At 39.1% G+C, this 17,313-nt stretch overlaps 1 protein-coding gene across 1 annotated transcript; it reads left to right on the forward strand.

Annotated features, from left to right (window-relative positions):
• The first annotated feature begins 9,482 nt into the window (after nt 1-9,482).
• On the forward strand, nt 9,483-10,089 carry LOC110902700 (cell wall / vacuolar inhibitor of fructosidase 1). The gene has a single exon (XM_022149164.2). It carries the CDS (start codon nt 9,500-9,502, stop codon nt 10,025-10,027), a length of 528 nt encoding a protein of 175 aa, XP_022004856.1. The 5' UTR covers nt 9,483-9,499; the 3' UTR covers nt 10,028-10,089.
• The last annotated feature ends 7,224 nt before the right edge of the window (nt 10,090-17,313 follow it).

Raw genomic sequence — 17,313 nt, forward strand, 5'->3', positions numbered from 1 at the left:
TATCGGGTTGCTTTTGCCGCTAACGATACTTTACCCGTCTTTTAGTATTAACGGGGTTTGATTTCCAAACCCGTTTTCGGGGTGTTACACTGAGACACAAAATCAGTGTCAACTCGGAACTTTTCCAACTGAGTAGATAGTTCGGATCTCACCTTTTGAGCTTCAGCTATATCCTTACGCTCCAATTCTTCCTGCGCACTCTTAGCCTGAGCCAGGACCCGGTCTTTCTCCGCTATATCGCGGGCCCACATTATTCGTTCCTCAGCAAGGTGGGCGGTCACTCTCTTCAAATAATCCTCGGCTTTGTTCTTCTCCGACAAAAACCTAGCCTCCCTTAACCCGGCGGCCAGAAGTTGACTCTCCAAGCGGTATTTGTCATCTTTCAGCTCTTGGATAATAGACCGCGCCTGGTGAAGCTGGGTGTTATCATGCATCCACCTGCGCCGGATCTCTGCCAACCTCCGGGGTTGGCTCACGGAATCCGCTATAGTGGAATTCATCAGATTTTCGTTGTTCAAACCTTCAATATATGCCGCCTCTGCTGGGGGTAAGCCCGCTCAACCCAGTGTTGAATCACTGGAGGAAAAATTAACCTAGAAGACTCGACGATTTTCCATTGGGGTTGGTAGCGTTTATCCCGGGCATTGGGATCCCAGCTGACAGTGGGCAGAAACAAGTCATCAATCAGACGGGCACCGTCATCAGCAATACCACTACTCGACCCCCCAGCATCCCTAGCAGAAGCACCCCCGACACTGGTAGCCTCCTGCGCTGCGGATACGGCGGGTGCCTCCTTATCAGGAGCAGAAAAAATACTCAGGGGTGAGTCAAACATGGACGGCTCAATGCTAGAAGTCCGTGGTGTGGAAACGGGATCGGCTGTAACAATCACAGAGGCGTTAGGTGTCGGCGGCGGCATGGTACAGCTAATGACAGCGGTAACGCTGGCCTGGGTTATGGGCTCCGTAGCACTGCCAGTACCAGAACTGGGAAGCGTCACCCCCACAGATGATACAGGGTTTGGTATAACATTCTCAGTTTGAGTCCCGCTAGAGATACCTGCATATAAAACGGCAAGGTTTAGTACCATGAAGCTCATAACTCATAATAACGTTTGAAGGCGAGCAATACACACCTAGTGCCAAGGCATAGGCAGCCTACACAGCCTGGAACGTGCTCAAAGTAGGAGCAATAAATGTTTTCCACTTTTTCGAGGCATGAACAGGACTCGTCATAACGGCGGTAGCAGGAGCATCTCCTCCAGGAAACGTTGTCCCACCAGTGGAAGAAGCGGCCACACCGGCCGCCATGTATTTCCTCCCAGTAAGCTTTATCCGGGTGGGCCTCTTTTCCAGAGCAGGAACACCGGCACTTGGGACAGAAGGCAGGGGGAAATATACGCAGCAGGGTCCGCTGGTACCGCGGGTAACACAAATTGCTCCAGGTGCATCCCCAACACGCCCAATTCCCCTTCATTCAGAACGCGGTCCGCAGCCCTTAGTGCAAGGTGACGCGGAGGGTCAACAAAATCAAACATGCTCCATTCCCCTGTAAAGTATACATATATCATTTCTAAATCGGCAACATAAATAACCAAAGATAAATAAGTATACCTGCATCATCCCTCTGAAAAGAAGGGTACTGCCTGATGTCACGCCACAACAAACTCATACCCGCCATCACCAGGGCCCCTTCTGGGATTACTGTACACTCGAAAGGCCGTCCACGCAATTTGGTATATAGAGCGTTCGAAATATATGCATCCTCAGAGGGACCATCGTCTTTAACTTTGTCTTTTGGCCCCTTTTCTCTCCAGTGCATCTCGCCGGGAATCACAGAGGTGTCGATGTAGAAAAATTTCTTTTTCCAATCCTTGTCTTTAGAACTGGTAGGAATATCCCTCAGAAAAGAGACGTCGGTATCTCTCCGGTCGAAGGTGAAAAAAGGAGACTTCCACACAAGTACAAAGAAAGCCCTAAACACAATAAGTTCCGGAACGTGGCCTAGGGCTACACAAGCAAACTCGAACTGACGAAGTTTCACTAATCCCAGTGGATGTAATTGAGAAATGTGAATACGGTAGTAATCGAGTACCGTTTTCAAAAACTTGGTAATGGGTAGTCGAAAGTTGCAAAATCTGAAGAAATCACTAAACAATGTGATTTTACCCTCTTTCAGCGGAAATGTTGTATCCGTTTTGGACGGTAACACGGGATTCCACTCAGCTCTTATGCCATAATCCTGCACAAGATTGTGATAAGACACGGCGCCCCATTTACAGAACAAGGCATCAGTATTGGCGGGGACGGAGGAAGAAGGTTCACTGGTTTTAGAGGACATTTTCGGTGTAATACGAAGGTGCTAGATCAAGATACGAGGAGATGGACTTTGGATCTCACAACTAGAGGCACTATTTATAAAGGCAGTTTTTAAAATTCAAAAAAAGACGAACGGACGGGTATACGTGTCAGAACAGGGTATATACAGCTGTCACCCCAACAAGAGTCATGAACTCAACAAGAGTAGCTTTCGACAAGAGTAACTTTAAGATTCATGATCATTTTTCCGGTGTGTGTGAGGCTGTGCTTCTATTGCAGTCTCGTAATGAGTCATGAACTCAACAAGAGTAGCTTTTGAATTTCACACTTGACCAAAAAAAATGATTCTCACTCTCCGACCTCGATGTCGTTCGCATAAGACCCGACATCTCCTCCATTATATAGTATGCGGGGATCCAAGATTCCCTGAGTGCAAAAATATCAGATAGCCAGTCATTATCTGCTAAATTGAACTCTGCGATAACCGCTTCCCATTCTGATTCAAAGTCTTCAGATGTGAGAATATCCATCCACACAACACCACAAATACGTTCTTTAAAATTAGCGGAATTGTATAGCCTAACACCAACCTATGTATAACACGAAAACGCCATGCATGAAAAAGCATCTAAATTAGACAAAGACAAAAATTAATTAAAAAAACAGTGACAAGGTAAAGAACGCTATGTATTTTAAAACACAGTGTATCCTAAAACGCCAAAGGTAAAAATAAGCATAACAACCTTCAGAGAAAGTTTATGCATCACATGCCACATGCATAACCGATGACTCGTGTCAACAAATACAACAGAAATAGCCTTCTTCATTGGTGGATCTTGGTCATTGACAACAACTTTTGGTTGAGTACCAACAGCTTTTAGAAAAACTCTCAACAACCAAATATACGTAACAGCAGTTTCCGACGCCAATAATGCTGCACGAAATGTAACATTGCAGTGATGATTGTTGATGTGCTAAACGTGGTCTAAATAAATTAACTAAATTTTAACCCTAAATGGCTAATTAGACACTCTAAGTTTTAAATTTATAAACTAAGACTCTCTAAAACCTAGACCACACAACCGACAAGTGTACCGATCAATGTAGTATAGCCTAAGGTGTTGTTTGTTTTTTGAAGAAAAGTGCTTCTGGCCACTTATGTCTGCATCGCGCAGACACCGCAGACCTTTGGGTCCTGCAGCTTGTTTGTTTTCTTGAAGAGCTTCTCACCAAAAACCTCTTCCCCACCTCTTCCCCAAGCAGACATGAACCCAAGTCTTTAAACCTCTTCAAACCTCTTCTCTCTATCATTCAACACAGAAGACCACCTCCTCTTCTCTCTGCATCACCTTCACCACCCATCTCCACCACCACCTCCACCACCATATCTCCGCCACCACCTCCACCACCATATCTCCGCCACCACCTCCACCACCACATCTCCGCCATCACCTCCACCCCTACAACGAGTCCGGTGAACCCTTCTCCGGCTACCCCCTCTTTCTCACCCCTCTCTACTTTCTCTCTCATCGTTTCACCGTCGAACATCAGGGGGTTGCTCAGATCTGAAAGGTTGCTTAGTCGGTGGTGGAGGAGTTGGTTGGTGGGGAAGACGGTCGTTGCTCAGATCTGAAAGCTTGCTCGAAACAGGGGCTGACCCCAACATTTCTCCGCCGCCACTGTTGATGGTTGGTATTTTGGTATGGTGGCGGGTTGATGGTGGTGGCAGGTTAATGGCGGTGGCAGGTTGATGACGGTGGCAGGTTGATGGCGGTGGCGGGTTGATGGCGGATGGTTGTGGTGGTGGTGGTAGATGAAGGCAGAGAGAGAGAGAGAGAGGAGTGTACTATGCTGTGTGTGTTGTGAGAAGAGAACATAACCCAAGGTTTTTGTAGAAGTAAAAGAAACAAACCCTCTTCTCCTTGCAGACTGCAGACATTTGGTCCACCTCTTCTCCTGCAGATGCCTACAGATGTGGTCCGCAGACTGCAGACTTTTTACCTCTGAAAAAACAAAAAACACCTATGTAAGTCCGAGTATCGAACCCACGAGACTCTCTAATTACGTTAACTAGACTCTATCTAGACTTAGACTGACACGAACTCTAACTGTACTTATGTTGAGGGGGGTTTTCTAAATATCCTAAATTTGCAAATAAAATTAAACTAAATTAACTAATTTAACTAAATTAACTAGACGCGAATTTGGATGAAGACTTAACTCAGTGATGATGAAGGCTACCTAGGCTAGACTCATGTTCAACTAGGAATGGATTTCTATTCGAAATTAACGTGGTACGGAACCGGGATCTTTTAATGCTAAACCCTAAGAAATCCCTACTAAGACCTCCCGACCCTTCTCAGGAAGAAACTTGTGAGACTCTACAAGGCTGTTACGACTACCGGTTGTTAGATTTCCTTACAGTTCTCTAACTTCTTGAAAAGTGCCCTAATGTGACAATCTACCTTACAGCGCGAAAGTCTAAGGCAACTATGGATTTTAACTTGGTTTAATACACACGAGTATGATTAGAGAACTAAGACCGATTTCTTACAAAACCTAATCCTAGCTATATACCAAACCGAGACCTATTAATAACCTCGAGCCTACAGTTTCTAAAGCTATTTGATCAATTCACCCAAAAATTACCCAAACCCGTGAAGATTAGATAATTAACACGAACCTATTCTATGAAAGACATTCATCAAGATTCATGTGAAACAAGCAATTAATTTTCAATAATCTTTTAATTACCGTTTCTAAGGCTATTGATCAATTCACCCAAAAATTACCCAAACCCGTGAAGATTAGATAATTAACACGAACCTATTCTATGAAAGACATTCATCAAGATTCATGTGAAACAAGCAATTAATTGAAAATCAATACAAGATACGCATATACATCAAATTAAAGATTACAAAGTTACTTTCCAAGAAAACCCATAACCAACATTAAAAACGAATAAAAATCCAATCTTTGTTAAACAATCATCATAGCCTAGGTAGTTTTAGAAATTTAGCCAAGTATCATCGTATTAAAAACAATCAAACAAAATCTTAAACAAGAATTCATCAGATAAAACAAAAAAAAAATAAGAAAACTAGAAGAATCGGATAACAAAACCCGGTAATTCCTTGTTCTCCAAGCTTTCCGCTCGATCCCGATGATTCCCGCCTTCAAGTCTTGCCAAATAAAGCTCTAAATTTCGTCTCTGAAGTTGTTGTGGACAACAATGATGTGCGGCTCTGTTCCTCTAATATGCTTTCTGCTCTTCCGTCTGATGTTGATTGGCAGCAGCCGTATATTGTTAATATATTCCCTCCAAGATATTCAAGATGGCAGCCCCCGAAAGAATTATATATCTCTTTTTTTTAGGGTTAATTACATGAATATACGCATTTAGATTTGCAAAAAGGCCCACCATTGGTCAAGTCTTATGCGGCCCACTACATGTTCTCGAAAATAATTAAGAGCCCCATTTAAATACTTGCGCCTATTGTTGCTTTCCAAAACAATAATAATAGCAGCCCTTTTCTAATTGTGTCCCTGCTCTACGCACAACAATATGCTTGGCCCAAGTTCCAACTTATTCATCTTTCTTTTATTTCTTTTGAGTTGAAGCCTCTTTCGTGATGTGTTCCTCCTTTTCACCATAATAATAATAAATTCTCACTAAATATTTATATGTTCGCTTTTATTTTAATAATATAGAGATTGTGGGTCTGGCCTAATCACAGAAAATAGCGGTAAATTTCCTTTGGTCACTGGCACCTCACTCTGCCCAACTGGCTGGTCATTTCCATATTACTCGTTTTTGCTCCATTTGCACCAGCACCTGACAAAACACAAAATAATATAATATACTACTAGTAGCTAAATAAAACAAATAAAAACTATACAATAATTATACAATTTACAGGGGACAAATATGTGTATTTTACCACTTATCAATTGTCTATATCAGTGAACTGTACAAACACTATAGAGTATCTGCATATGAAAACGCCATGAGAACTGAAACAATAATAAAACGCCATTGCATGTAAACTTATAAACGCCATTGCATGTAAACTAATAAAACGCCATTGCATGAAAACTAATAAAACGCCATTGCATGTAAACTCATGAAACGCCAAAAACAGAAGAAGTTGAATTATAAAATATTACTTGCTGGAACGATACGTGGCGTCAAACGAAATCACATCTCCAAACACGTGGTAATTACATTTGGCTTGATCATCACACCAAAAAGTCCCTTCAAACGATTCACTTCGTCTGTGAAGTAATCATACGAGAAATTAGGCTGGGAATGTTTTTTTTCATTCAAATGTCTCACAACCATATCAGCGTCATATTCCCCTATAAACAAGTTAATTTGCCTCTTATAGTTCTTAAATTCAATTTCACTTGCACCCACATCTTCAAAACCGCCAAAACAAGTCTTCATAACATTAAACGCCTTGACGGGACCCAAGTTCAGCTTAGACATGTTGTGTATAACATGCTTTTGGAGCTGAGTGAGGTGTCGTTCAGTTGGAAGAAAATGCTTATCAGGAAGTTCAACAAGATCATGGTTGTGCTCCTCGACAAACTTATACACCTTCCATGATCCAGCCTCAAAAGTACACATAACAGTGCACCACAATCAGTCCTCTTTGAAAAGTTGGATCGTACTAATCGCTCCATTTGATTGAGGTCCAACGTATCAACCTTCTTGTCCTTGTATAACCCAGATCTCGTACACAAGTAATACGTAATACGTAAGACACCTTTAGAGTTTGTCTTTGTAGTCCCTTTCTTGACTGAAAACCCACACTCCTTGGCATACTTAACATACATTGAATAACAATCATCGAGGCTTGAGAATACCATGTCCATTGTGGGCTTTATTTCTTCACTGACGTCAGGAATGATAAATGGTAATCCAATTTTGGGGCAAAGCCTTTGACTCGAGGAAGCAACTTCGTCTGAGAAAGCACAGGAGGAACAGAAAATCAGAAAAACACCATTAAAAATAGAAAATATCTCATAATAACATTATATATTAAAACGCCATTAATTGAATAATAAACAAGACATAATAAACACATAATTTAAAAACGGCATGATAAAAACGTCATGAGATGAATAATTAAAAACAGTTAACAACATAAATAATTAACAAAATATAACATCATAATGAAAACGCCATAATTAACAAAACTGATGTCTACACAAATTAACAAATAGTAATAACTTATGTTCACAAATACTACAAAATAAAATTGAAAGCTAATCAAATAGATGTAAAACACCAATGATCGTAAAAACATAAGAAATATACTAGATCGTAAACGACAATTAAATTAATATTGAAAACTCCAATTATCAGTTCTTAGTAATTGTTTAAATACCAATTAAAAGGCGATTAAATTGCATAACTGAATAACGCCATTGAAAATCATACAACACGTTATAAAATACTAATATAAAAAAACAATGAAACAAAAGAACAAAACGCCATATCTGTTGCGTGATTTGCTGGAACAAAAATAGAAAACGCCAACGAATTTTACTTTGTCGAACAGAATCCACGTTAGACACCATAGATTTGAGAAAACTTGCAAAGGAGGTAACAGCTAACAAGAAATCTTTGGAGTTTTAATTTGAAAGAGATTTATAACGCGAATAAGGAGGGAACGTATAAAAGGACAATCGTACCCCTGCATAACAATTAGCGCACCCTTCCACGTGTTGGGCCAGGATCCGTTCTCACCGTTCTCACACTTTTCACCGTCCTCTCCTGGTCTCGTTTCTAATTAAATATACGTGGGTATGTGAATTTAAAGGGTTTTATAGATGTAATAACGAAGTTTAAATAAAATAACCCAAGGTGTTTTATAGATCAAGGTAGAATACAAGTATAATGGAAATAAACTGGGTGACAGATACATGGCTGAAATATTCTGGTTTTTACATAACTTAAGAAAAGTCAATAAATACACATACCTTTTCGTTACATATTGTATCATTTATACAGACACAGTGTAATACAATAGATTAAAGAAACATTTATCTCTTGTTGTATGTTTCGTAATGACAATAAATAAAATTTAAGGTCAATTACTATTTAGAGTTTGTTTGAATTAAAAATTCAAGGACGTGGCTTTTCCATAATCAAAAATGTAGACGAACTTAAAGTGTTAAGGCTGCTCGGTGTGGGGGTCGTCCAGGCCCGGCCTGGCCTGTCAACGCCCCTCAACACCATTTCCCTTGGAACGGCTGCGTCGAGACCGGCATGGCCAAGACGTTGAGGACGGGCCGGATGAAGACAAAAAGTAGCCGTTACAACGGCTAGATTTTTTTTTAAAGAAAAATTATTTTTTCTTTCCCACTTTATAAATATATGCCCTTTATTCCCCTACTTTTAACCCAAATTTTCCAATCTCTCTAACTTTTTTATACACCACCATATTTTTATATAGTTTTGGGCATGTTTTCATCTTCTTCATCGTGGTGTTCGTCATCTTCGGGTGAGGGCGATTAATTTTTTGCGAACTTCGTTATGCAGGCAACATAGATGATCATGGAGGAAGAGGAAGAAACGTCGCCACAACCGCAAACTAGGGCAACCGCCTTAAACCGAGACCGAGAAGGTTATCTTTATTTTTTGGTGACGACATGCCGGATGAAAACTAGTAGTTTTTTTATTTTTTTAAGTTTAGGTTGTTTTTTAGTATAATGTTAGAATTAATATTTATTTTAGAGTTTAAATTAATTTTAGTTTTATATATATATGTTGCATATTTAATTTGTCAAAATTAAAAAGATAAATAAATTAATAAGTGGGAGGCACATCAACCATTTCTCTTGTTTCATCCTTGGAGGGCATCCTTCTTGGATGTTAACGTGGCGCTCAGGTGAAGGGGCATTCTTCAAAGACTTGACTCCTCCCGCACCGAGTAGCCTAATTGTTGATAAAAGTGATAATCAACAAAGTAGGACATTTAATGTTGTCTACAAAGAATATTTTAGAGATTTATAACTTTTATTGTATTAATAGATTTGTAAATTGTAGATATAACGTAATTTTTCATTATTAATACATGTATAAAAACCATCAACTCAGTCCTATAAATAGTAATCAAACACACCAATTTATGGAATCTAGAAACACAAACTTTCTTCAGTTCTTAAAGATGAAGATCTCATCTCCACTCACCATTCTGTTTCTTCTTTTCCTTCTTCAACAAACCCTACTTTCAGCCATGGCAGATTTACAACTCATAAAAAACACATGCAAAGGCACACCTTCCTCCAGTTTATGCCTCAAGATTCTATTAGCTGACCCCAAGAGCCAAAATGCAGATCTAACAGGGTTAGCACTCATCGGAGTTGATGCAATCAACAACAAAGGTCTCGAAATCTTAAAGCAGATTGTTGCTCTTAAAGAGTCTAGGCCAGAGTTGGGACCGGTGTTGGATCACTGTGCGGAGGTGTATCTTGCGGTGGTTGATGCGGATGTGCTGTCGTCTAGGGATGCGTTGAGAACTGGCATGGCTAAGTTTGCTGAGCAAGGAATGGCGGATAGCGCGGTGGAGGCACAGGTGTGTGAGGGGAGTTTCGGTGAGCATGGTCACACGTCTCCAATGTTGGGCTCAAACAATGCTATGATTGATGTTGCCAACGTAGTTAGGGCCATTGTTCATATTTTGTTATATGGTTAGTGACATGATTACAATAATAATTGAAATGATGGTTATCATTTAATGTTTAATAATAATTGAAATGATGGTTAACATTTAACGTTTTTGATGTGTTAATTACATTAATATTAATATTAATATTAATATTAATATTAATAAATTACATTAAATGTGAACAAATACGTGTAATATAGCCAACAATACATGTAATATAGCACAATGTATTATGCAAAATAGATTGGATAAAATGTATATAATACCTATAACAGAAATTAGTATCATCCAATTCCAAATAGGCAAATGTAGTTGTACTTTCGATGATAAACTCACTCGTAAGAGGTTGTGTGTTTTTCTTTAGTCGAATGGAACTAGATTAAGGTAGATGTTTGATAATCAGATCGATATGAGAGTTCAGTCTCTTGTTTCATGAAAATATAACTAGAGAGAGTTCTTTTTTAATACGTTCTTGTGTTAATAAGAATGAAGTGGCATACTCATTTTTATAGTCACATAAAAAATGAAAATGCAAAATTATTTTATAATAACCTAAACTAAATGCATTAACATTAACATAATTTTTGACATGGGTCACAATAATAATAGAAATTATATAAATAAATATAAAAATGGTAAAGACACTTTCTTTATATATTTGGGAAATTGTAGTAATCATACCGTGTACAAACCCTAACGAAATAACTTATAATACAACATATGTAATTAAATTGATTCAAATTATAGTCTTCAAAAAAAGCTTTAACCGTGTCTTCTTATATGGTCCGTTGTGTTTTCATTCCGTAGTGTAGGCTTCAACGAGGTATCGAACCACGTCTTCTATACAATAATTTCCTAAAAAAAAAAAAAACCAAACAACTGTTGATGGTTGTGTCTGAGGCACATGTTCAACACACTTTCCTTAAAAAACAGATTTCGCGCCTCTACTAAAGATGACGCATCTGTCTCCTAGGGTACAACAGTCGAAGCAGTCTGTACTGCCGGAGAAGGCCGCATGCCCGAGGTTACACCGGGTAAAATCATAGTGTTAAAACTTTTGGAAACTAAGAACAAAAATGTAGTTGAATCGTGTAGAGAAACTTAACATATGGGTCTTCAAGTACTTCTACTCCAAGGACTCTTAATGCATACATCTCTCTTTCTTGTATCTTTTTACTTATATTTTTTCTTTTATGTAATCACATCAAAAGAGGCACATAACCTACTAAGTATGCAAAAGCCATGGGTGGTGAAAAGTCCAATATAATTAGGCTAGAGGGTATGGTGATGGTCCTCCAAGGGAGGATGATCCGCCACGTAGGCGCCACGTCATAGTTCTCCCAAGGATGATCCATCCCACAAAACTAGGGGGTATGGGAGGATGGTCCTAGTCATAGTCCTCCCCACCACTTTTATGTTTTTTTATTTTTTTTAATCATTTACTTTTTTTAACATTTAACAAATAAACTACCAAAATATTTTCATTAATATTAAAAAACATTATCTAAACTTAAAAAAAACATACACTAAAAACAACAATTATATTATTTTTTATTTTTAATTAAAAAAAAAACTAAACCTAAACAAAAAAAGTAAAATAAAAAAAATAAAATATTCTCCAATTGGTATCTTCTCTCTCCCTCAAAGGAAGCAAAAAAGTAAAATAAAAAAATTAAACAATTGACATCTTCTCTCTCCCTCTCACAGTATCAGTCGTCTTCTCGAACACCCCCTCTCTCTCTCTAAAACCTAAAACCAGACACACACTCTCTCTAAAATGCAAAATATTGTAATTGTTTTTTTTTATTTTAAACGGTCACATTTGAAGGGGCCCACCAAATTTGGATCGTCGCCACCGGCAAGAACTTGACGGTGAGGACGGGACGGGGAGGGCCCAGGATGGTTTGCCGGCCGTCGCCGGAGCTCGACGGGGTGGGGACGAACCCCATACCCCCTAGCCTTAGAGACTTAATTTTGACATAAAATCTCTAATCAATTGTAATAAAACAAACTATACTCAAGAGTTGTCATCAATACACCACATGAAAAGTTTATTATTCTAATAGAAAGCTAAACAAGTGACATAAATAACTCTACTCAAGAGTTTGTCACTATATGTAGAATTTAATATTAATAATCTCAATAAATTTACTTCATCAAATTTTAAAAATCTCCAACATTTTCTTTTCGATCATATATGTTAACGAAAGCCATAGACTATGGGGTATGGAGGAGATTGGGTTGGGGCATTGCTCGATACGTAGTGAGGGTGGGATCCACAAGGTAATACTCAAAAACTAGGGGTGCGGTGTAACGTGGCTTAGCTTGGCGTGACCAGCCATATGGATTTTTTTTGTTTGGCAACGGCTACCCCCAACGTCTAGATCGAACCAGCCAACCAAAGCCAGCCATATCACCTAGCCCCGCACCCCCCCCCCACGCCAGGCTCAATCCCCACGCCAAATGGGCAATGCCATACCCAACGCTTGCCCGATATAGTATAACCAGCATTAACACCAAACTGCCACCCCAACCCACACCCCACACCCCACATTCTAACAATCACACATGTTTAGCTTAAAGCATTCGGACCATCCAACTTTCAATTTCCACGCATTCTCATTAGCAAGAATACAAACTCTTATGTAGTAATATAATAGAATATGATTTCTTATTATATGTGTTGGACATAAGTGAATAGCCATTTATGATTTATATATTACATGTAATAGGTTAGAAACCTTTGTGTTATATATATTTGTGTTAAAATAAAATTCAATTAAAAAATTATAACGAATAAATACACATCGTAGTAATCAATTCTTCATTAATAATTACATTTCAATTTTACACTTTCTAATAAAAAGAACTATGTAACATCTTTACGAATCTCTAAAAACTTCTTTATACACAATATTCACGACGGTCATAGTTGTAAGTTTACCATCTTTATCGACAATTACCAGTTTAAGTCCATCTCTGCTTTTTTACTCTGGACAAAGCAACGTAAAACTAGCCGTACGTAAACAGTGGTTGTCCGACAAATAGCCCAACTTTAGACAAAGATTTACCTTGACTCTTATTTATTGTCATGGCAAAGCATATCATAATAGGAAACTATCTTCTTTTAAATTTAAACGGAATTCTCTTGTCAGATGATGATAAAGTAGTTCGAGGAATAAAAGTTCGATTACCTATATTACTACCAGATATTACTTCAGCTTATATAACACGGAATCCTAGAGTCAAAAACTTTAGTTGAGTCCCGTTATCCATTTTTTATCAACGTTTCGTAATAACATGATAGGAACACCGACTTTTAGTGCTAATCGGTGATGTGGCAAACCTGATATTTTGAGTCCGTAGAACATCAGATGAATATAATTTTGGATCAAAACCATCCTCTATTTTCTCAAACTCGCAGGTACTATCGTAACTCAAGTATTCCTTTGCTTCATGGGGAGTCTAAAATATCAATCGATCATTAATTTCGTCTACAACTTCATTAGTCGAAGCAAGAATGACCCTTTCTTGGAAAAATGTTCCAGTACTGAAATTTTGAAAATTTGAAGGATACATGAAATCAATAAGATCACCAACAGGATCATCTGAATCTAGAATAAGATCATTTGGTACTTCAATAATTGCCTCACCATCATTTCGACCACCTATGTTCTCTTCACCTAAATCCAACAACCAATTTGCAAAAAAATGTCACACCCTGATTTCTCGGTGGGCCCGGACTTGGGGTATATGCGTGACGATTGATATTAGTAATCACAATGCACAACAGAAGATGAAAAATTAAATTAAATTACACAAAAGTACAAAACGGAAATAAAGTACAAAACTAATACAAATTGTTCGTACCCGAAGATCCACAGGCAGATCTAATGATATATAAAATAAGACTTGAGACTAATAAGGTCTTTTTCGAGGAGTCGCAAATTCCAATATGTCTAGACCCAAGCAGCTCTAGCCTATTCTGTACTTGCTAAATAACATGTGTTTAGTCTTTTGAAAATACGTCATTTTTCACTGGTAAATACAATTAATCGACTCTTTCGAAAATATTTTCAAAATGTATTTGATACCATTTGGTATATCATTTTTTAAAGAGTAAATTACAAGTTTTGCCTTTTATGTTTGTCCCAAATTTCAGGCGCTGTCCTTTACCTTTAAAATTGATAAGTTTTGTCCTTAATGTTTCAAAATCTTGCACGTTATGTCCTTTAAGCCAAACCCAATTAATTTTTTTTGTTAAATGCAGTCATGTGCAAGGCACATGGGGGTAAAGTTGTCATTTTACTAATGTATTATAAAGGGTATCTTATAAAATTAAAAATCTAATCCACCACTCTATAACTCTCTCTCCCTCCACCAGATTTTCTCCCCCTTTCTCTCTCTATATTAACATATACGCATCTTCATCTTCTACATTACCCAACCCTGAAACACCCTAGCCCCCATCCCCGTCGACCATCTTTTTCGCCTGAAAGATCTGAAAACCCCAACTTCCACCATCGCTCAAAGATCTGAAAACCCCAACTTCCACCATCGCTCAAAGATCTGAAAACCCCAACTTCCACCATCTTGTTCGCCTGAAAGATCTGAAAACACCATAGCCCCCATCCCCGTCGACCATCTTACCCATTTCTCGGCGTCTTTGCTCAAAGATCTGAAAACCCCAACTTCCACCATCGCAAGGTTGAGCTGAATGTGGATCGGTGGTGATAAGTAATATGTGAATCGGAGGTTAGGGGTGGCTGAATATGGAGGTTTTGTGTGGAAATCGGTGAGGGTGGTTAAAGGCGGTAGTTGTGGCGGTTATGGTCTTCATCACATCAGATCTCAAGATAGGTTTATGGGCAGTAGTTGTGGTAATGATGTCGGTGAAGGGTGGAGGGTGGTGGTGATGGTGGCCGTAGTGACAGTGGCGATGGAGGGTGGTGGTGACGGCGAGGGTGGAGGGTGGTGGAGATGGCGGTGAATTGGGTTTTATTTGAGTAGAAGTTTAAGGTTTGTTTTGCAAACTTCAATTTGTTCAATTTTTGATTTCAATCTCGTTAATTGTAGTCGATTTGAAGTATCTGTTCATTTTGTCATACTTGAATGAATTTATTCATTTGTTTTGTTTGCGGATGTTCAATCTGTTGCTGGGTTCAATCTGTTCATTTGTTGTGTTGGCGGATGTTCAATCTGTTACTGGGTTTGATCGCTGAAGATCGGGTTCGGCTACGGTGGTTGTGGGAGGTGATTAGGGACGGCGGCAGTGGTTGTGTTAGGGGCGGTGGGTGAAGCTGAGAGAGAGAGAGAAAGAGTTGATGGTGATGATGGGTTGATGGTGGCGTTTCTGGTGGGTGATGGCGGTTAGAGGTGGTGGAGTGTTTCTGGTGGTGAAGGGTGACGATGATGGTGGTGGTGGTGGGTGTTTGATTCAGTTCTGGTGGGTGATGGCGGATTGAGTTTAGAGAGAAAGAGAGATGAATTGCAGAGAGAGTTGGGGAAGATTATGATTAATGATTTCATATATATAAATAATAGTAATAATAATAGTATTTTTTAATATTAATATTAAATATATAGGTAAAAAGACAAAAATACCCTTGGATGATCAGTTTTAACAAAAAAAAAATTAACTGGGTTTGGCTTAAAAGACATAACGTGCAAGATTTTGAAACATTAAGGACAAAACTCATCAATTTTAAAGGTAAAGGACAACGCCTGAAATTTGGGACAAACATAAAGGACAAAACTTGTAATTTACTCTTTTTTAAAATAACTTGGGACAAACTATCTCTCTTTTTACCAGCTTTACATGCTTGTCAATACAGCTGGGGACCGGAAACTAAACGCCGGTACATGATTAATCGACACACCATGTTTTCAGTATCATATAAATATAACAATATCGTCTGTCAGGTGTATGCCTACACCCCGCGCTTAGGTCATGGCCATTTGCAATTAAATGAGTCGGGATATCTAGGACACGGTCGTATTAAGCCCTAATGTTTAAGTTATCAAGCAAAACACATTAAAATTGTCACACCCCCAAAATCCACATGAGGAGTACCACCGCTTGGAGGCGTGACATGACCAGGATCAAGCCACCAATCATATTGAACATATAAGTAAATAGTAAAAGTCATTCATCAATATGAAAGGTGTTTTCAAAACCAAACATAATCAAGTGTGTAGCGGAAGCAATAATGTAAAATCCCAGCATAATATCAACTTTTGAAATATCATAAAAGTGTTTAACTTAACATCCATGATCCTTGCCAACAACGACTGCGCCTCCCGTGCAAGCTCCATGAGTACCTATGGTCCTGCAAGGCATGTAACAGAGAGTTAACAACTAGTTGAGCGAGTTCACAGTAAGGTATTCAATCAATGCGTTCGTTATTCACAAGTAGTAAGTTCTTTGCATCAACATGCGTAATTAACTAAGCCTGTTGTATGTTCAATTAGTGGGGGCTTCCCATGTCATATGCACTAGACTAGTTGTACCAGTATAAGTTTACGTAGGTTTTACGTAAGTGTTCTTCTCAATCCGAGAACAGAGGTACGTACGAGTTTTACGTAGGTTTTACGTAAGTGTCCTTCTTATCCCGAGGACAGTGGTACGCGTGAGATTTACGTAGGCTTTACGTAAGTGCCCTTCTCAACCCGAGGACAGTAGTATGCATAAGTTTACGTAGGTTTTACGTAAGTGCCCTTCACAACCCGAGGACAGTGGTAAGTAGTCTAGTTGTGGCGAACGTACAAGTCTATCTTAACCATCAATACCATTCCATCAATACCATTCCCAACCCACCGGGAATCCCATGCCTTGGAAGTGTGAACTCACCTTGGTTTGCTCGGCAGATACACAGAAAGGTCAATCAAGCTATATTGTGGTCAACCACGTCCTAACATAGGTGTACCATACAAGTCAGGTTCGTATTTAGGTAGTGCACGTGTGTTTTCTACACACATTCTAACAAGTTGTGTACAAGTATTGATCATGGCATACATGTATAATCATGGCAGTTAACAGTTCATACGTTATATGTTCAACAGTAGAAAGCACGTAACAAACAAAGCCCAACAGTGCGGCCCAATTACTTAGGCCCGTAACAGTGTGCAAGTCCAACAGTATATACGGTTATATGGTCTCGAGTCGGGACTAGAGATCTCGAGTCGAGACTAGGCGGTCTGGAGTGGAAGTCTTGGTGTTCTCGAGTCGCAACTAAGAGGGTCTCGACTTATGCATTTATCACTCGAGACTGGATGGTCTCGAGTCAGGTCTCGAGTCACAACAGGACTCGCAA

This window comes from Helianthus annuus, chromosome 13, assembly GCF_002127325.2.
Source record: "Helianthus annuus cultivar XRQ/B chromosome 13, HanXRQr2.0-SUNRISE, whole genome shotgun sequence".
Lineage (NCBI taxonomy): Eukaryota > Viridiplantae > Streptophyta > Magnoliopsida > Asterales > Asteraceae > Helianthus > Helianthus annuus.